General features: G+C 34.3%; 1 protein-coding gene across 1 annotated transcript in view; it reads right to left on the minus strand.

Moving 5' to 3' along the window:
* Nucleotides 1–21808, minus strand: part of LOC138693823 (nucleolar protein 12-like) — a 150152-nt gene that overhangs the window by 10993 nt on the left and 117351 nt on the right. Inside the window, exon 6 of the mRNA XM_069817651.1 lies at nt 1701–1847. Within this exon, the coding sequence (XP_069673752.1) occupies nt 1788–1847 (60 nt within the window). The 3' untranslated portion in view covers nt 1701–1787. The remainder of the gene's footprint in view (nt 1–1700; nt 1848–21808) is intronic.

Genomic DNA, 21808 nt, shown 5'->3' on the forward strand with positions numbered 1-21808 from the left:
GATATGGGCTAGGCTTAATTGCTCAAAGCATGAGTTAATTTGAAGATTATTTATTTTAAATTAATTATTTAAAGAAATAATTCAATGTTTCTCCATAAGGAAAACCGGAAAGTTTGACTTTTTGTAATAATTCTTTTATTATTAAGGATTGGCCCTTATTGTAAGAACTATATATTTCACGGCGAATGTAATCGCACGTAAAAGCATCTACTTTATTAATTTTGTGACTTTGTGTCCACGCTTTTTAGGTGTCTTAGGTCCTTTTTTTACAATTTTACTTACAGTATTTCTATTTAATTTAAGAATTTTAGATGTCTCCGAAACTTTTCCTTGACCTAAATTGTTTTTTACAACATACGTGTGAGCATTGCACACAAACGTTTGACACTACTTACATAATTTTGGTCTAGCTTTCGAATTTGAATTGTTATTTAACTCTGAATTATTATTATTATTATTATTATTATTATTATTATTATTATTACCATCGTCGTTATTGACGTTCATGGGTATCGGTTCCGACACTTCACTCGCTTCCCACGGCCTCCACATTTTTATTATACAATGAACTGTAATATAATTAATTTTCACTGTGAACTAGAACAAGACACACTGCTAAAATTTGCAACTCTGGTTTATACACTCCGCGTGGAGTATTGAAGCGGCCTTCAAAAGTCTTGACGACGACAATGGAGCGGCCTTCAAAAGACTTGACGACAATGGACAGCGACATAATTAAAATTATTGAAACTACAAAGCTTCCGTCCTCTTTGGCACCGCTAGCCTACTAATTGAACGTGGCTACTTTATATATTATAAGTTTTAATAACATTTATTAATAATTGTTATTATTTTAATAATCTTACAATAATGAACGATTAATCCCTTTGTTCTTATAACGTGGAAATATATTGCATTAAAGTTGAAAGTCTATCTCCTGTAATTATATTTATGTTATTGTTAGTTAGTTATTGATAGGTCATACATTTGGGTACACCGATACATTTTATTTAGGGCGGGACCGTCTGTATATGTGTTTATGTGTGTGCATTTTATGCCACACTGAAAACACAACATAAAAGTGAAAATCACAGACACGAAGTGATTGTATTGCAAGTGATTTGTTGAGATAAAATAATTTACTCATGTTTTGTGCATTGTTACATATATTCGTGAATTTAAAACCACTTACAATGATTGTTATGCTACTCTAAAAATACCCTATATTTGACTAAGAAATTATGACTGTATGTTTATGAACTTACAAAAATGATAACTTATATTACACATACAGGATTCATCTAATAAATGAAACAACTATATTTGGATTAATTTGATGTACCAACTACGAACTTAATTTACTTGACCATGAAAACAAACTAGATAATATTTTTTTTAAGTCTCTCGAGGAGAGACTATCGCTACCTATCGGGTAAATACTAGCGCAACAGGGTTGTTTCCCATATCACACCGACGTCACAAACTTGTTGGCGTGTGACGGACGTGACTCACTATCTACAAGTAGCCCTAATACATGAGAAATAACTGTCAGCAAACACGTCAAGTTTCACATGTCGGGCTTATAAAAAACACTGCTATCAACATGAAAGATGAGAGAGTTGCGAAACAACACAGAATTCCTTCGTAAATCTGTTGATTTGGAATATCAAAAATTGAAAATAATTTTTCTCTTCTCTTACCTTTAACTAGCAATACCGCTGTCTATTTCCCTTCTTAATTCTGACGAAGTTTATCATAAACCCATGTTTGGGCTTTTTCACTTGACACTAGACGCGCAAGTCGTGGATCTCTTCCCGAACAAGGGAAGCACGATTCCAGGCCTCCACCTAAAGAACACAATACTTACTTCAAGCGTACTACTTACTCACTCACTCACTCACTTACTTATTTACTTACTTATGGCTTTTAAGGGATCTGGAGGTTCATTGCCGCCCTCACATAAGCCCGCCATCGGTCCCTATCCTGAACAAGATTAATCCAGTCTCTACCATCATTTCTCAGCTTCCTCAAATCCATTTTAATATTATATTCCCGTCAGCATTAAAAATTTTTCACTTCCTGTCTCCCATCAAACACTCTATAGCCTACGCATTTCTGGATTCGCCCATACGTGCTACTTGCCCTGCCTATCTGAAACGTCTGGATTTAATGTTCCTAATTATTATGTTCGATGAAGAATACAATGCAGTTCTGCATTATGTAATTTTCTCCATTCTCCTGTAACTTCATCACTATTAGATCCAAATATTTTCCTAAGCATCCTTAACCTCTGTTCCTTTCTCAAAGTGAGAGTTCACCTTTTACAACCATACAGAACAACCGGTAATATAACTGTTTTATAGATCCTAATTTTCAGTTTTTTTGAGAGCACACTGGATGAAAAACTCTACTCTGCCGAATAATAACAGGCATTTCCCATACTTTTTCTGCGTTTAATTTCCTAACGAGTATCATTTATATTTGTTACTGTTGTTCCAAGATATTTGAATTGTTCCACCTCTTCGAAGGATAAATTCCCAATTTTTATATTTCCATTTCCTACAATATTCTGGTCACGAGTCATAATCATATACTTTGTCTTTTCGGGATTTACTTCAAAACCTATCTTTTTACTTGCTTCAAGTAAAATTCCCGTGTTTTCCGTAATAGTTTATGGATTTTCTCCTAACATATTCACGTCATCGCATAGACAAGAAGCTCATGTAACCCGTGCAATTCCAAATCCTCTCTGTTATCCTGGACTTTCCTAATTATATATTCTAGAGCAAAGTAAAATGTACAATTATCTCAGAAAGACGCTGGCGCTCTACCTATGACAAGCAATCAATATAATATATAGAGTGATTTATATAGAACTAAAACATTTCTTTCTTTCCTTATTTCAAAACGAATCATGCTAGCCACAATTCGTTATATCTCAAACGTAGAGTATCTTTGGGAGATTACTAACCTCTATAGCAAATGTTGAAAATTCTTTATTTATTCGGTTGGAAATTCACTTAATGACCAATTTTGATTCCCTGTATTGTTGTATTGTATTTATTAACATTCCATGGTATTCATACATTGCTTTACAGCTAGAATATGGAACAAGTCAAAAAACTTAATACTATTATAAAATCTTAATTTATAGTCACAGTCTAGATGAAATATATACAGATGAGATTTACAATATAGTCTACTAGTACAACACATAGTTTTAGTATCAATTTCATGAAGTGTTATTGAATGTCATGAATTCACCTACAGAATAGAAGGCGTGAGAAATTAGGTACTTCTTTAATTTGGCCCTAAATAATTTTATGTTTTGAGTTTCATTTTTTATATCGACAGGGAGGCTATTAAAAATTTTTACTGCCATATAACGCACTCCTTTTTGATAGCACGATAGACTTGCCGATGGAGTATGAAAGTCATTTTTTTGACGTGTATTTAATTATGCTATGAACTGTTGAATTAGTTACAAAGTTTTCACGATTACATACGAGGAAGATTATTAATGAAAAGATATACTGACAAGCCATGGGCATTATTTGTAGTTTTTTGAAAATAGTCCTACACGATTCTCTAGATTTGGCACCTACTATTATTCTATTACTCTTTTTTGTAATAGAAATATATTGTTACTATCTGTGGAATTTCCCCAGAATATTATTCCAAAACTCATTACCGAGTGGAAGTATGCAAAGTATATTGTTTTTAAGGTATTGATATTTACTATCTTTTGCATAGATCTAATAGCAAAACAAGCTGAATTTAGTTTGGGGGTAATTTCTTTAATATGATTTTTCCAATTTAACACATTATCGATTTTTAAGCCAAGAAATTTGGTTGTTGTTGTTTCTAATAGGGATCTATTGTTAATTATTGCGCTAGAAATTTGCGACGTTGAATTTGGACAGGATTTAAATTGAATTATGTTAGTTTTGTTACAATTTAATACTAATTTATTGACTGAGAACCAGTCACATATTTTGAAGAGAATTTCCTCTGTTGAAGATTGGAATATGTTGGAGTTATTGGCTGTAATTACTATACTTGTGTCATCTGCAAATAATATGGGATGACCTACATCTTTTATAAGGGGGGCAAGATCATTTATAATCACTAGAAAAAGTAGGGGGCCTAATATTGATCCTTGAGGAATTCCATTATTAATAGTTCCCCATGTCGATGTAGATTTCATAGTTGTATTGATTTCAACTTTCTGTTTCCTATCTATGAGATATGAGTGAAACCATTGGTGTGCAACACCTTTAATACCATAATAATCTAATTTATCTAGCAGCATTTTATGATTTATACAGTCAAATGCTTTGGATAAATCACAGAAAATCCCTCCAACTTGTAATTGTGTCATGAGATGTGCAGAAGTTTATTCTTTATACCTTATTGTTGGCAGCTGTTTTCGACATTTTGTTTTAGTCACTGAAAATGCAGTACACATTAAATCAACGGCTTTTCCTTGTGAAGCAATACTGGATTACGAATTCAATTACAACTACTCTAAATAAGCCTGGGAATGAGACTGATTCCCTGGCACGACCACAGCAAAGAAATATATTCTTTTGAGAAGATTAAATCCATATATAGATGAAATTATTGGGGACCATCAGTGTGGTTTTAGGCGTAATTGATCGATTATTGATCATATTTTTTGTATTCGACAGATATTGGAGAAAAAATGGGAGTATAAGGGTACAGTACATGAGTTATTCATAGATTTCAAAAAAGTCATATGACTCGTTTAAGAGAGAATGTTTATATAATATTCTTATTGAATTTGGTATTCCCAAGAAACTAGTTCGATTAATTAAAAAGTGTCTCAGTAAAACGTACAGCAGAGTCCGTACAGGCCAGATTCTGTCAAGATGCTTTTCCAATTCACTGAGGGCTAAAGCAAGGAGATGCACTACTTTTTAACTCTGCTCTCGAAGATGCCAATAGGATAGTCCAGGATAACAGAGAGGGTTTAGAATTGAACGGGTTACATCAGCTCCTTGTCTATGTGGATGACGTGAATATGTTAGGAGAAAAGCCACAAACTATTAGGAAAAACACGGAAATTTTACTTGAAGCAAATAAAGAGGTAGGTTTGGAAGTAAATCCCGAAAAGAGAAAGTAAATGATTATGTCTCGTGACCATAATATTGTACGAAATGGAAATATAAAAATTGGAAGTTTATCCTTTGAAGAGGTGGAAAAATTCAAATATCTTGAAGCAACAGTAACAAATTATATTCATTCATTCATAGTGTTCTGCCCAAGGGCAGGTCTTTCACTGCAAACCAAGCATTCTCCATTCTTTCGTATTTCTGCCTTCCTCTTTGTCTCTTCATAGGTCTATGACCCATATATTAAGTGGCGGCTCGTGATAAAATATTATGTGTGTTCACAATTTTCTGTTCCAAAATCGAAGAGAATTTGAAATCGTACGTTTTTAGCCTAATATAAAATGTCATGATTCCAATGTTTCACTGTCGAAAAAACCGTATATAAATTCAAAACAACATATAATAATAATAATAATAATAATAATAATAATAATAATAATAATAACAATAATAATAATGAAACCCAGTCTTTTTATTTCCAATTTTTTCTGGAAAGCCAGTTTACCCAGTTCTTTACTCTTCAAAATTACTTGAACAGAGTTCATTGTTTACGTTTGTTAAAAATTAATACATAAAACAATTTACAAAAGCGTGTGTTCAGTAATATATTTTGATTCACAACACACTGATACACTATAGCCTATACCAGTACTGTAATCCCATTCGCATAGATTGATTACTATAAATACATGGCAGTAGATATTATTCTTACATAATATACGCCACCATACAGATATTTAAATTCATACCACCGTCACATTCAGCCAGCACGTCTTTGAAAGCTAAACTATGCTATATGCCGACACTGAAGTATAGTAATTCACAAACTACACTCTCGTAGCAGCATTGCACACACATCACATAAAATAAACGTTCCGACAGTGAGATGCTGCTCGTAGACGATAGACATCGATGCACCTGACATCTGTAGGATAGATTCACTGTTCACTTAATGCTTTGTGCTCTTGACGAGTCATAAGCGGCCAGCGAAAGACAATTTTCTCCCGCGCTTGCGTGAAATTTCTGTAGCCTTCTTGAAAAGAGCACGGCTTGTACGTGAACGGATGTTGCCAAGTTTACATAAGAAGTTTATGCAAGATGCGGAAAGTTTAAAATACTCGATCCTGATATTATACATCCCCAGTACGCCAATACGGTATTAAATAATAAAACTAGTTGTGCATTAATGGAAACAAGGTGTTCACGTGCTCTTGTGCTCTTATTGACGCACCGCCACTGCTGATATATTTTAATGCTGTCTACAATCTGATATTTTCGTCTGCCCAGAACTCTTCTTCCGTTCACCATTCCTTCCTATAAATGATGCTCGGGAGGAAATTAAACGCAGAATAAATATGGGAAATGCGTGTTATTATTCGGTTGAGAAGCTTTTATCATCCAGTCTGTTCTCAAAAAATTTGCAGTTATATTGCCAGTTATTCTGTATGGTTGTGAAACTTGGTCTCTCACTTTGAGAGAGGAACAGAGGTTAAGAGTGTTTGAGAATAAGGTGCTTCGGAAAATATTTGGGACTAAGAGGGATGAAGTTACAGGAGAATGGAGAAAGTTACACAACGCAGAACTGCACGCATTGTATTCTTCACCTGATGATAATTAGGGACATTAAATCCAGACGTTTGAGATGGGCAGGGCATGTAGCACGTATGGGCGAATCTAGAAATGCATGTAGTGTGTTAGTTACGGGGGCGGAGGGAAAAAGACCTTTGGGGTGGCCGAAACGTACATGGGATGATAATAGTAAAATGGATTTAAGGAAGGTGGGATATAATGGTAGGGACTGGATTAATCTTGCTCAGGATAGGGACCGATGGCGAGTTTATGTGAGGGCGACAACAAACCTCCGGGTTCCTTAAAAGCCATTTGTAAAGTAATCCCCCCAAAAGAAACACAATACTGGGACTGGTAGACAAATGAAACAACAGGATCCCGGTGAGTGATAATGCAAACATCGTAATCCATAATCGTAAACATCTGCGCATCTCGTGACAGGGAATGAAAACTCCTACTTAATTTGACGTTATAAACTGGTCATTAGGCTAAGTGAATTTCCAGCCGAATAAATAAAGAATTTTCAACCTTTGCTATAGAGGTTAGTAATCTCCCAAAGATACTCTACATTTAAGGTACGTGGCCAGCATCATTCGTTTTGAAATAAATAAAGAAAGAAATGTGTTAGTTCTATACAAATCATTCCGTATTATAACAGGAATTCACTTAATTCTTTAAAAAATTCCCTGCATGTAATGTATCAAAATGTTCAATATTGAATGCTTGGTGAAATTTTCTAATGAAATTATGTAGAATTTCGAAGGACGTCAAAAGTTCCTCTTTTTATATATACGCCTTAACATCTGTGGTCATATTGTGTGTGTAGGATCTTTGGGTATATCAGTAGATCACTTGTACTATTGTTGAGTTTCTGTTTCTATTGTGTGTTGTAGATGTCTTCAGTTCATGTAATTGATTTTAGATTTTTATTATTTACTAGCAGTACCCGTGCGCTCCGCTGCACCTGTTAGAAATAAATATAAAGTAATTACATAATTAAAATAGGACGTTTGATCCAGGGAACAACTTTTACAACAGCGCAAGATAATCTGTTTCGCTCATTACCCATTTTTTTTGCATTGCATTTATTGCATATATATTTTATGTATTTTAACACGATTCAATTGAGCATAGTTAAAATTTGAATTATAAAATAATGGATTGCTAAGCTAACGTACTATTACTGCATACTAAATCAATACACTCTCGTTGTTCGTTAATTCTCTGAGATTAAAATGAGTGTACATAAATATTATTTTAAGAAATACAGAAAACGAATGTACAAAATAGCCTATCAAATTTTCTGTGTATAAGAAGCTATTTTAATCTTACCTGTCCTCGATTTACTCAGACGTTACTGTAATAACATTATAGTATTATGTCCATCTAGAGAAACTACACTTTCCAATGGTGAAATAATAATAATAAATTATACAAATCAGTTAATTTAGCTTCTGATATTACTTCATACAAATGCAGAAACATTCTCTGTAGGCTATGTTTAATAGCTTTCGATTTTTGATGTCCAAGGCCCCTGTTTCGATTGTTGTTGTCAAGGCCCCTTATAGACGAAGTCATTTGTTCTTAATTCATTGCACCATCTTAGATGGCGTTATTTTAATTTTAAAACTCATTTAACTCATTAAATATCAGTCCTATCAAAATTTTGTAAAGAATAAAACTTACCGGAAATCATTTTTAAAGAAACTTTTGTTATGTAACATTTTTCACAAAAATCAATAATACGCGAGATATTTCGATTTATTTAATTCAGGCCCCCTTATAACTCCCCTTTTAAATAAAGTATTTTGAATGCCATATAGCCTATAATCTAAGTTACAACGAACTTAATTTATATTCCAATTTTCATATAAATCGGTTCAGCCATTATCGCGTGAAAAGGTAACAAACATACAGACAGACATACAAATAAAAATGTCAAAAATGCGATTTTCGGTTTCAGGGTGGTTAATTATATATGTTAGGACCAATTATTTTTGGAAAATCGAAAATTATCAGAAAAATTTCGGCTACAGATTTATTATTAGTATAGATGATATTTGTTTTGAGGCGGTGATGACTCATGGTATGTACATTTCCAATGCGACATTTGCCTTTGTGACTGAGAGAAACCATGAAAAACCTCAGTTATATTGGTCTACCACGGGGTTCGAACCTGAATCCGAGTCTCAAACGTTACGTCTTAGCCAACTCGCTCGGTGACAATATATGAAGATTAATTTTTGGACAGTTGAAAGAATCGTAATAGCTCAGTCGGCAGATCAACGGATTGCGGACTGCAAGATCTCGGTGGTGGTGACCTTACGTAACCTACGGGATGGATTAGGGCCCGGTTTCTTCAACCATTGTTAAATTATAACAGTGTGTTATCCCATTTTAACTGTAAACTTAACATTTGAAGCATTTCTTCAACTACTGTTAGTACTAACAGGCTGTTAAAACCTATGTTAATTTAACTGCCCAATTTCATGCAGTTAAATCATTTAACTCTCTGTTAACATAGTAGTATCCAATATGGCTGGTGCGTTAGAGGCTGAACTTATATATCTGGATTTTTTAGAAAATGATATCCATGAATACATAACAGAGGGGATGATTTCTGTGATTTGACAAACCAGAAGTTCATATAAAGGTATAGGCTATTTTCTGCCAAGCCTCACTTTTTGCTATCAACTTAGATGCGTTTGTTTGTTTATTCACATTATACTTCGCTTATAATGCGAAATAATTTCCAGCAGAAGGTTTCTTTCGAACGAAGAGAATTAGTCCCACGATTTCTTTTTGTTGCAGTGTTTTCCATTTCATAACAGCAATACCAATACGCCGCTCCACGCTATTGTGATACAGACGAGGAAAGAAGCAGAAATCAAACCTGAGAGAATAGAAAGACTTCTATCCTCCCTGAATCAAACAACGGAAACAAGCGAGAATCGCAATTTTCAGAGTTCAGAAAAAGAAGTGAGCCAATACTTGGTTATAGGTTATGGTTAAACTCTAGAATCTCTGGTCCTATCAGAGAGTTTACAAACAGAAAGTTAAAATGTGAAATGTAAAGTTGAAGAAATGCAATATTTTAACAGCAATTCATACTTTTAACTTACAGTTAATTAACGCTATGTTAGGTGCATTTTAACAAAGGTTGAAGAAACTGGGCCTAAGAGTGCACTCAGAATCCTGTTAAGTTGAGTACCTGCTGAAAGGCGTCCGTAGCATGCTGCTGACCAGATAACCATCTGCTCGTGCCGAGATAAATAAATCATGTGAGCTCTATCGCCATGCTTCCATAATCCGTAACATTTAAACAGGTATAGAGCAGACAGACGACATGTTCAAAAATACTTTCAAGGCAGAACTTGTCTTTATTCTTAAGTTACTGGCTATGGAGCCTAATGTCAGAATTGACAGTCATATAAAAGTGCGACCCCTTCCCTTGTTCTCCTTGGATTCCCACGGTTCTCGTTCTATTCAACAGTTTCTCCTTCTAATGTCACTATTCTACTTGTATTCAACCTCTTCTCTTTACATTCCCCTTGGTCACCTTGTATTCTTGCTGTTCTCCTTGTATTGAATCTGTTTTCTTGTAGCTGCATTATTCTCCTCGTATTCAATCTGTGTTCAATGTATTCAAACTCTTATTTTTGTATTTCCACTGTTCTCTTTGTATTCCCACAGTTCTCGTATTTTCATTATTCTCCTAGTATTCCCACTGTTCTTATTGATTTCTCCTTGTTCTCCCTATATTCCGGCTGTCCTTGAATTTCCTTTCTCGCTATATTCAACCCATTATCCTCGTATCTCCTTTCTCCTCCTTGTATTTCCACTCTTCTCCTTGAATCCCCACTGTCCTCATTTTATTCCCCTGTTTAATAGGTTATTTTACGACGCTTTATCAACATCTTAGGTTATTTAGCGTCTGAATGAGACGAAGGTCATAATGCCGGTGAAATGAGTCCGGGATCCAGCACCGAAAGTTACCCAGCATTTGCTCATATTACGTTGAGGGAAAACCCCGGAAAAAACCTTAACCAGGTAACTTGCCCCGACCGGGAATCGAACCCGGGCCACATGGTTTCGCGGCCAGACGCGCTAACCGTTACTCGACAGATGCCGGCTCCCCCTGTTCTCACAGTATTCCCGCAGTTCTCTTTGCATTACCTTCCTTCTCGTTGTATCCTCGCTGTTATTCTTGTATTTCCCCTATTCTCCTTATGTTCCCCCTGCTCTCTTTCTGTTCCCCTGTGCTCCTTGTGTTTCTTCTGTTCTCCAAATGTTCCTTCCCCGTTCTACTTCTGTTTCTTCTGCTTCCCGCTACTCTTCTTCTTGTTCTCCTATTTTCTATGTTCCTTTATATAACATTGTTCCTTCTTCTTCTCCTCCTTGTTCCCTTATAGGCCTATTGCACCTGTTCCGTTTCTTCTCTTTATACTCAACAGGTTCTCCTTATATTCCCCTTGTCCTCTTTATATTTCCCTCGTACTCCTTAAGATATTCTTCTCTTTCCTTCACTATATTCCCATTCTTCTCCTTATATTTCCCTTGTTCTCTTTATATCCCCATTGTCATCTTTATATTTCCGTCGTACTCCTTAAGATATTCTCTTTACTTAATTATATTCCCTTTGTTCTCCTTATATTTCCCTTGTTCTCTTTATATCCCCATTGTCATCTTTAAATTTCCCTCGTACTCCTTAAGATATTTTCTTTCCTTCATTATATTCCCATTGTTCTCCTTATATTTCCCTTGTTCTCTTTGTATTCCCCTTGTCCTCATTATATTTCCCTCGTTCTCCTTAAGATATTCGCTTTCCTTAATTATATTCCCTTTGTACTCCTTATACTTCCCTTGTTCTCTTTATATCCCCTTTGTCATCTTTATATTCCCTTTGTTCTCCTTATATTTCCCTTGTTCTCTTTGTATTCCCCTTGTCCTCATTATATTTCCCTCGTACTCCTTAAGATATTCTCTTTCCTTGATTATAATCCCTATGTTCTCCTTATATTTCCCTTGTTCTCTTTGTATTCCCCTTGTCATTATATTTTCCGCGTACTCCTTAAGATATTCTCTTTCCTTAATTATATTCCCTTTGTTCTCCTTATATTTCCCTTGTACTCTTTGTATTCCCCTTGTCCTCATTATATTTCCCTCGTTCTCCTTAAGATATTCTCTTTCCTTAATTATATTCCCTTTGTTCTCCTTATATTTCCCTTGTTCTCTTTGTATTCCCCTTGTCCTCATTATATTTCCCTCGTACTCCTTAAGATATTCTCTTTCCTTAATTATAATCCATTTGTTCTCCTTATATTTCCCTTGTTCTCTTTGTATTCCCCTTGTCCTCATTATATTTCCCTCGTACTCCTTAAGATATTCTATTTCCTTGATTATATGCCCTTTGCTCTCCTTATATTTCCCTTGTTCTCTTTGTATTCACCTTTCCCTCATTATATTTCCCTCGTACTCCTTAAGATATTCTCTTTCCTTCATTATATTCTCTTCATTCTCCTTATATTTCCCTTGTTCTCATTGTATTCACCTTGTCCTCTTTATATTTCCCTCGTACTCCTTAAGATATTCTCTTTCCTTAATTATATTCCCTTTGTTCTCCTCATATTTCCCTTGTTCTCTTTGTATACCCCTCGTCCTCATTATATTTCCCTCGTACTCCTTAAGATATTCTCTTTCCTTCATTATATTCTCTTCGTTCTCCTTATATTTCCATTGTTCTCTTTGTTTTCCCCTTGTCCTCATTATATTTCCGTCGTACTCCTTAAGATATTCTCTTTCCTTAATTATATTAACTTTGTTCTCCTTATATTTCCCTTGTTCTCTTTATATCCCCATTGTCATCTTTATATTTAACTCCTACTCCTTAAGATATTCGCTTTCCTTCATTATATTCCCTTTGTTCTCCTTATATTTCCCTTGTTCTCTTTGTATTCCCCTTGTCCTCACTATATTTCCCTCGTACTCCTTAAGATATTCTCTTTCGTTTATTATATTCCCTTTTTTTCTCCTTATATTTCCCTTGTTCTCTTTGTATTCCCCTTGTCATTATATTTCCGTCGTAGTCCTTAAGATATTCTCTTTCCTTAATTATATTCCCTTTGTTCTCCTTATATTTCCCTTGTTCTCTTTATATCCCCATTGTCATCTTTATATTTCCCTCGTACTCCTTAAGATACTCTCTTTCCTTCATTATATTCTCTTCGTTCTCCTTATATTTCCCTTGTTCTCTTTGTATTCACTTTGTCCTCATTATATTTCCCTCGTACTCCTTAACATATTCTCTTTCCTTCATTATATTCTCTTCGTTCTCCTTATATTTCCGTTCTTCTCTTTGTATTCACCTTGTCCTCATTATATTTCCCTCGTACTCCTTAAGATATTCTCTTTCGTTTATTATATTCCCTTTGTTCTCCTTATATTTCCCTTGTTCTCTTTGTATTCCCCTTGTCCTCATTATTTTTCCCTCGTACTCCTTAAGATATTCTCATTCTTTAATTATATTCCCTTTGTTATCCTTATATTTCCCTTTTACTCTATGTATTCCCCTTGTCCTCATTATATTTCCCTCGTACACCTCAAGATATTCTCTTTCCTTAATTATATTCCCTTTGTACTCCTTATATTTCCCTTTTCTCTTTATATCCCCATTGTCATCTTTAAATTTCCCTCGTACTCCTTAAGATATTCGCTTTCCTTAATTATATTCCCATTGTTCTCCTTATATTTCCCTTGTTCTCTTTGTATTCCCCTTTTCCTCATTATATTTCCCTCGTACTCCTTAAGATATTCTCTTTCCTTAATTATATTCCCTTTGTTCTCCTTATATTTCCCTTGTACTCTTTGTATTCTCCTTGTCCTCATTATATTTCCCTCGTACACCTCAAGATATTCTTTTTCCTTAATTATATTCCCTTTGTACTCCTTATATTTCCCTTTTCTCTTTATATCCCCATTGTCATCTTTAAATTTCCCTCGTACTCCTTAAGATATTCGTTTTCATTCATTATAGTCCCATTGTTCTCCTTATATTTCCCTTGTTCTCTTTGTATTCCCCTTTTCCTCATTATATTTCCCACGTACTCCTTAAGATATTCTCTTTCCTTAATTATATTCCCTTTGTTCTCCTTATATTTCCCTTGTTCTCTTTGTATTCCCCTTGTCCTCATTATATTTCCCTCGTACTCCTTAAGATATTCTCTTTCCTTAATTATATTCCCTTTGTTCTCCTTATATTTCCCTTGTTCTCTTAATATCCCCAGTGTCATCTTTATATTTCCCTCCTACTCCTTAAGATTTTCGCTTTCCTTCATTATATTCCCTTTGTTCTCCTTATATTTCCCTTGTTCTCTTTGTATTCCCCTTGTCCTCATTATATTTCCCTTGTACTCCTTAAGATATTCTCTTTCCTTGATTATATTCCCTTCGTTCTCCTTATATTTCCCTTGTTCTCTTTGTATTCCACTTGTCCTCACTATATTTCCCTCGTACTCCTTAAGATATTCTCTTTCGTTTATTACATTCCCCTTGTTCTCCTTATATTTCCCTTGTTCTCTTTGTATTCCCCTTGTCATTATATTTCCGTCGTACTCCTTAAGATATTCTCTTTCCTTAATTATATTCCCTTTGTTCTCCTTATATTTCCCTTGTTCTCTTTATATCCCCATTGTCATCTTTATATTTCCCTCGTACTCCTTAAGATATTCTCTTTCCTTCATTATATTCTCTTCGTTCTCCTTATATTTCCCTTGTTCTCTTTGTATTCACCTTGTCCTCATTATATTTCCCTCGTACTCCTTAAGATATTCTCTTTCCTTCATTATATTCTCTTCGTTCTCCTTATATTTCCCTTGTTCTCTTTGTATTCACCTTGTCCTGATTATATTTCCCTCGTACTCCTTAATATATTCTCTTTTGTTTATTATATTCCCTTTGTTCTCCTTATATTTCCCTTGTTCTCTTTGTATTCCCCTTGTCCTCATTATTTTTCCCTCGTACTCCTTAAGATATTCTCATTCTTTAATTATATTCCCTTTGTTCTCCTTATATTTCCCTTGTACTCGTTGTATTCTCCTTGTCCTCATTATATTTCCCTCGTACACCTCAAGATATTCTCTTCCCTTAATTATATTCCCTTTGTAATCCTTATATTTCCTTTTTTCTCTTTATATCCCCATTGTCATCTTTAAATTTCCCTCGTACTCCTTAAGATATTCGCTTTCCTTCATTATATTCCCATTGTTCTCCTTATATTTCCCTTGTTCTCTTTGTATTCCCCTTTTCCTCATTATATTTCCCTCGTACTCCTTAAGATATTCTCTTTCCTTAATTATATTCCCTTTGTTCTCCTTATATTTCCCTTGTTCTCTTTGTATTCCCCTTGTCTTCATTATATTTCCATCGTACTCCTTAAGATATTCTCTTTCCTTAATTATATTCCCTTTGTACTCCTTATATTTCCCTTGTTCTCTTTATATCCCCATTGTCAACTTTATATTTTCCTCGTACTCCTTAAGATATTCGCTTTCCTTCATTATATTCCCTTTGTTCTCCTTATATTTCCCTTGTTCTCTTTGTATTCCCCTTGTCCTCATAATATTTCCGTCGTACTCCTTAAGATATTGTCTTTCCTTAATTATATTCCCTTTGTTCTCCTTATATTTCAATTGTTCTCTTTATATCCCCATTGTCATCTTTATATTTCCCTCGTACTCCTCAAGATATTCTATTTCCTTCATTATATTCTCTTCGTTCTCCTTATATTTCCCTTGTTCTCTTTGTATTCACATTGTCCTCATTATATTTCCCTCGTACTCCTTAAGATATTCTCTTTCCTTCATTGTATTCTCTTCGTTCTCCTTATATTTCCCTTGTTCTCTTTGTATTCACCTTGTCCTCATTATATTTCCCTCGTACTCCTTAAGATATTCTCTTTCGTTAATTATATTCCCTTTGTTCTCCTTATATTCCCTTGTTCTCTTTGTATTCCCCTTGTCCTCATTATTTTTCCCTCGTACTCCTTAAGATATTCTCATTCTTTAATTATATTCCCTTTGTACTCCTTATATTTCCCTTTTTCTCTTTATATCCCCATTGTCATCTTTAAATTTCCCTCGTACTCCTTAAGATATTCGCTTTCATTCATTATATTCCCCTTGTTCTCCTTATATTTCCCTTGTTCTCTTTGTATTCCCCTTTTCCTCATTATATTTCCCTCGTACTCCTTAAGATATTCTCTTTCCTTAATTATATTCCCTTTGTTCTCCTTATATTTCCCTTGTTCTCTTTGTATTCCCCTTGTCCTCATATTTCCATCGTACTCCTTAAGATATTCTCTTTCCTTAATAATATTCCCTTTGTACTCCTTATATTTCCCTTGTTCTCTTTATATCCCCATTGTCACCTTTATATTTCCCTCGTACTCCTTAAGATATTCGCTTTCCTTCATTATATTCCCTTTGTTCTCCTTATATTTCCCTTGTTCTGTTTGTATTCCCCTTGTCCTCATTATATTTCCCTCGTTCTCCTTAAGATATTCTCTTTCCTTGATTATAATCCCTTTGTTCTCCTTACATTTCCCTTGTTCTCTTTGTATTCACCTTGTCCTCATTATATTTCCCTCGTACTCCTTAAGATATTCTCTTTCCTTGATTATATTCCCTTTGTTCTCCTTATATTTCCCTTGTTCTCTTTGTATTCCCCTTGTCCTCATTATATTTCCCTCGTACTCCTTAAGATATTCTCTTTCGTTTATTATATTCCCTTTGTTCTCCTTATATTTCCCTTGTTCTCTTTGTATTCCCCTTGTCCTCATTATATTTCCATCGTACTCCTTAAGATATTCTCTTTCCTTAATTATATTCCCTTTGTTCTCCTTATATTTCCCTTGTTCTATTTGTATTCCCCTTGTCCTCATTATATTTCCCTCGTACTCCTTAAGATATTCTCTTTCGTTTATTGTATTCCCTTTGTTCTCCTTATATTTTCCTTGTTCTCTTTGTATTCCCCTTGTCCTCATTATATTCCGTCGTACACCTTAAGATATTCTCTTTCGTTTATTATATTCCCTTTGTTCTCCTTATATTTCCCTTGTACTCTTTGTATTCCCCTTGTCCTCATTATATTTCCATCGTACTCCTTAAGATATTCTCTTTCGTTTATTACATTCCCTTTGTTCTCCTTATATTTCCCTTGTTCTCTTTGTATTCCCCTTGTCCTCATTATATTTCCATCGTACTCCTTAAGATATTCTCTTTCCTTAATTATATTCCCTTTGTTCTCCTTATATTTCCCTTGTTCTATTTGTATTCCCCTTGTCCTCATTATATTTCCCTCGTACTCCTTAAGATATTCTCTTTCGTTTATTGTATTCCCTTTGTTCTCCTTATATTTTCCTTGTTCTCTTTGTATTCCCCTTGTCCTCATTATATTCCGTCGTACTCCTTAAGATATTCTCTTTCGTTTATTATATTCCATTTGTTCTCCTTATATTTCCCTTGTTCTCTTTGTATTCCCCTTGTCCTCATTATATTTCCATCGTACTCCTTAAGATATTGTCTTTCGTTTATTATATTCCCTTTGTTCTCCTTATATTTCCCTTGTTCTCTTTGTATTCCCCTTGTCCTCATTATATTTCCCTCGTACTCCTTAAGATATTCTCTTTCCTTAATTATATTCCCTTTGTTCTCCTCATATTCCCTTGTTCTCTTTGTATTCCCCTTGTCCTCATTATATTTCCCTCGTACTCCTTAAGATATTCTCTTTCCTTAATTATATTCCCTTTGTTCTCCTCATATTCCCTTGTTCTCTTTATATTCCCATTGTCATCTTTATATTTCCCTCGTACTCCTTAAGATATTCTCTTTCCTTTATTATATTCCCTTTGTTCTCCTTATATTTCCCTTGTTCTCTTTGTATTCCCCTTGTCATCATTATATTTCCCTCGTACTCTGTAAGATATTCTCTTTCCTTAATTATATTCTCTTTATTCTCCTTATATGTCCCTTTTTCTCCATATATTCCATATTCTGACATAAATACGCGTTTAAAATCAGACCGGCACGTGGGATACAGCGATGTAACGTTTGCAGGGTGATCCATTCCCACATTACACCTAACAATATGATTCAAATAAATGTATGACTATGATGCGAGCATGACCTTCAGTTGGTGCCGCACAAGCGTCAGCGCGCTGATTTTATTACCAAACGAATGAACCTCGTCTAAATCTACCGATTTAAGTCAGACGTATTCACATAAAACCTTCGGCCATGTCCCCGATATTTAGTTCTACGTAAATATATGGTTGGTGCATAGTCAAGCTATGCATCTGACGAGTGGAGATTTCACCCACACGAAGTTCTACGTGAAGATATAAAGCAGGTATGCTCAAAATTGTAAAAGCTCCGATTACACGGATGATGCTGCACTGCATAACACACACAGCGTACGGACTGGGCTCCGCAACTACATTGCAGCACCGCCTGTGGCATCACTCTCATACTCTTACAAACACGGATAATAAACTGAATTTGAAAAAGGAAAGAATATGCACTGTAATATCCAGTTATTACATTGTGTATTATATTTAATATAGTTACGATATTATTATTATTATTATTATTATTATTATTATTATTATTATTATTATTATTATTATTATTATATCATAGATAATGTTATTTTCATATTCCACCACACATTGCGGTCTGTTCAACATGTGGATTCTTTTCTGCAAGTAATCGGAAACCTATTTCCAACAAATTTACTCAATGCGTAGCTGGCTCGAAAAACGCTCATCTGTTAATCGGAATCTATGTTTGGATTTAGCAACCTTCATTCTCTAAAATAATTCTTCGCATACATAAGTCGAGGCAAAGGTAGCTAACATAGTGGCAGCGAATAAGCTCATCGTGCTTTAATACTTCTATGCTTGTCAAGTAATATTCTCTGCATTTAGTTCTCGATTCTACGTTATACCTTATTTTATTTCAAGAAGTGTACTTTGGTGTTCAAAGGAGCCACCGAACTGCACTCCTTGAAATAAAATAAGGTATACTTTGTAAATCAATTAACTCGTTCTGGAACTGCACTCTCACGGATTGTACTAAATTTACTACGAAAGGATTAACAAAAAGATTAATATCACTTTCCATACGTCTAAAATCACTAAATCTGTGTTTTGTGAATTCAAATGAGTTGTTCCAGTACACAGATATAATTAACTATATTTTGTTCAGGCACCATACATCTCATTACAAGTTCACCATCCGTGAAGGGTTTTAGTGCCTTAGCTAATTCCCAACATACTACAGAACTTGCTCCTAAACATAGACTCTAAATTCTTCGACTCTCTTCAAGGTTTGGCCTTTCAATTCTTGAAACTGCACTGCCTCTGAAAAATTATTTTATCATAACATTATCATAACATGTATTTCTGTTGGAATAAAATCACCACAATAATAATAATAATAATAATAATAATAATAATAATAATAATAATAATAATTGTAATATACCTAACAATAGTAATAACAATACTACTACTACTACTACTACTACTACTAATAATAATAATAATAATAATAGTAATAATAACAACAACGTTGGTATATGAATACATATTACACAAAACAGCTTCTCTGTCACTTCGGCATGTTCTGGATGGCAGAGCGTATAATGTCATTTTATGTTGCTCAGTAGTATTCCTGACAGTACCACAGTCTAATATATACAGTCGCGCAACTTCAACACTTTTTTTTGCCAACATTCACGACACTAGCGCTCGAGCGGCAGGCAAGGCACTGGTCATAGGGTTGATACAGCCAGCACGTGCTTTAAAGGGATGCGAGATGTTATAATAACGTTTTAATCATGCGTCGGAATAAAGGCAATGTGTGCAATGACGAAAATTGCAGTAACAACAAGTTTAAATCTCCGAATTTGTCGTTCTTCAGATTCCCTAAATACCAAGAGAAAATCATAACTCAGTCATAACCAATAATCCACGTTGTAGGTAGCCTACGTATTGTGTTATATAAAACATTTATTAGTTATCAGTTACCTATTTGTATGTCAGGAAAGAGAGTTTAAATAAAAACAAAGTAAATACCTGTTACAATATATTATTGTTTTGCAGAGATCATGTGTAAATGTGTACCGATTTTGGATAATGTATCTACAGTTTTTAATGCAAGTAATTCCATAATTTTTGTATTCGTGTTTTTTTCTTTATATTTTTCAAAAGTTGAATGTTATATTGCATTCAAGTAGGGCTTATGGTGTTAATTTTTTCAAGAATTCATGGCGTATTATAATCCTTTTGCAAAATATTCACAAACAAAAATATCTATCTTCAACATTGTTGCTTTAAAATGTCTTCTGTGTTTACTATACTCCAGCAGGCCGTGATATACGTCTGTCTTTTTTTCCCCCAGTCTATAAATGCGAACTTAAAACAAACGGCTTCCTTAATGTTACATGCATCACGAAATGCAGTAGGCTAACTTTAATGGAGTTGTAGAGTTTACTTAATTTTTGCAAATATTTAAAAACAATAATTAACAGTGCAATTTTAGGTGAAATTGCAGTGGTAAGTTTCCAATTTATAATTATTATTATGTTAAACGTCTCTAAAAATAATATGTTAAAAGCCTAAAGCAGTAAAATGAATATGGCGCTTAAGCGGTAAGAAGAGGGAAATTGTTATGTGTGTTACGTTGGGAATATCGAATGTGGCATTCACACTTACCGCGTATTGGTTCTGTGCGGAAAGCAAGCAAATACGCACGATCTCGCACAAAAGTCATTTATTGGAGTGGAGATTTGTAAGAAACAGGAATTAATGTAGATGAGACGTAAGCGTGAAAAACATTTCTGATGATCCATTTTGAATCTTGCGTACACTACTTTTAACACTTGAATATAAGTAATTGACTAACTAGCCCACTTACTCGTGTTAATTATTATAATATAACATAATTAACACGAGTAAAACGCTAGTTAATCAATTACTTATTTCTGATAACTTCCGGTTGTTGCTCAGAGCGCCACTCGTGGGGTCGTGGCTGAACGCGAAAACATCCATGGAGTAAAATACGTATTCAAGCACCGGTACGAAATTTATTTTCATTTATGTGTAATTAATGTGATATCTACAAAAATGTTCTATATGCTACTTATTTATATTGATACCGGTATATAATTAATGTGTCACGTACCTACTTCTTTGAAGACAAAACTAAACTTTCTATAATTTATTTTATTACAACATTTTCACAATCGCCGCCGAATAATAACAAATGAATAACACCTATCGACAAATTCGAATAATAACAAATGAATAACACCTATCGACAAATAACAAATGGCGATCACACATGAAAATGTTATCGTTCAAAAACAAACTATTTATTTAAATTAAAAATGATTAATAATAAATAATAATTTATTTTTTTAAGATCGGACAAAAAATAGTATGCAATGCATGTGTTAATTGCATAACAAAATCTCGGAAATAGAGAAGAGGAGACTTCGTCTCCGTTTTCTCTAACTTTTCCTTGATTGTGTTATAATGCACTTGTACCGCAATATACCTACTACGAGTATTTAAGTCTATATTTTCACGTAATATTAGTTTTATTCCACTATCCCTATCGTAACATTTTGCTTAATTCCATCGCTATTGTACAACAATACACTTAAATGTCTGATTAGTGTAATATGTATCTAGTCGGCGATGTATCCATGGAGGTGGAAAGGAACTGGGCACCCTGCCCCATTATCTCCAGGCCTAGTTGCTTCGTAAGTAGTGCCTTGTTGGTATCACTTGTGAGGTCGTGTCTTCGGACAGTCGAGTAAACTACAACAATACACTTAAATGAAGACGATAAATTACTTCGAAATGACAAAACCAATTTTAATTTCACTAATTTTGACAGGGCGTTTCTTATCGAATGATTCTGTCTGCACCTTGTCCGTATTGGCTACGTTATCGCTGTTAAAACCTCACGAGGATCAAAAATATTTTATCTTTCGTTCATAAAGTTACAAAAATAGTTTTAAAATTCAGTAATTAAATTTAC

Source organism: Periplaneta americana, unplaced genomic scaffold (genome assembly GCF_040183065.1).
Source record: "Periplaneta americana isolate PAMFEO1 unplaced genomic scaffold, P.americana_PAMFEO1_priV1 scaffold_22, whole genome shotgun sequence".
NCBI classification, from domain to species: Eukaryota; Metazoa; Arthropoda; class Insecta; order Blattodea; family Blattidae; genus Periplaneta; species Periplaneta americana.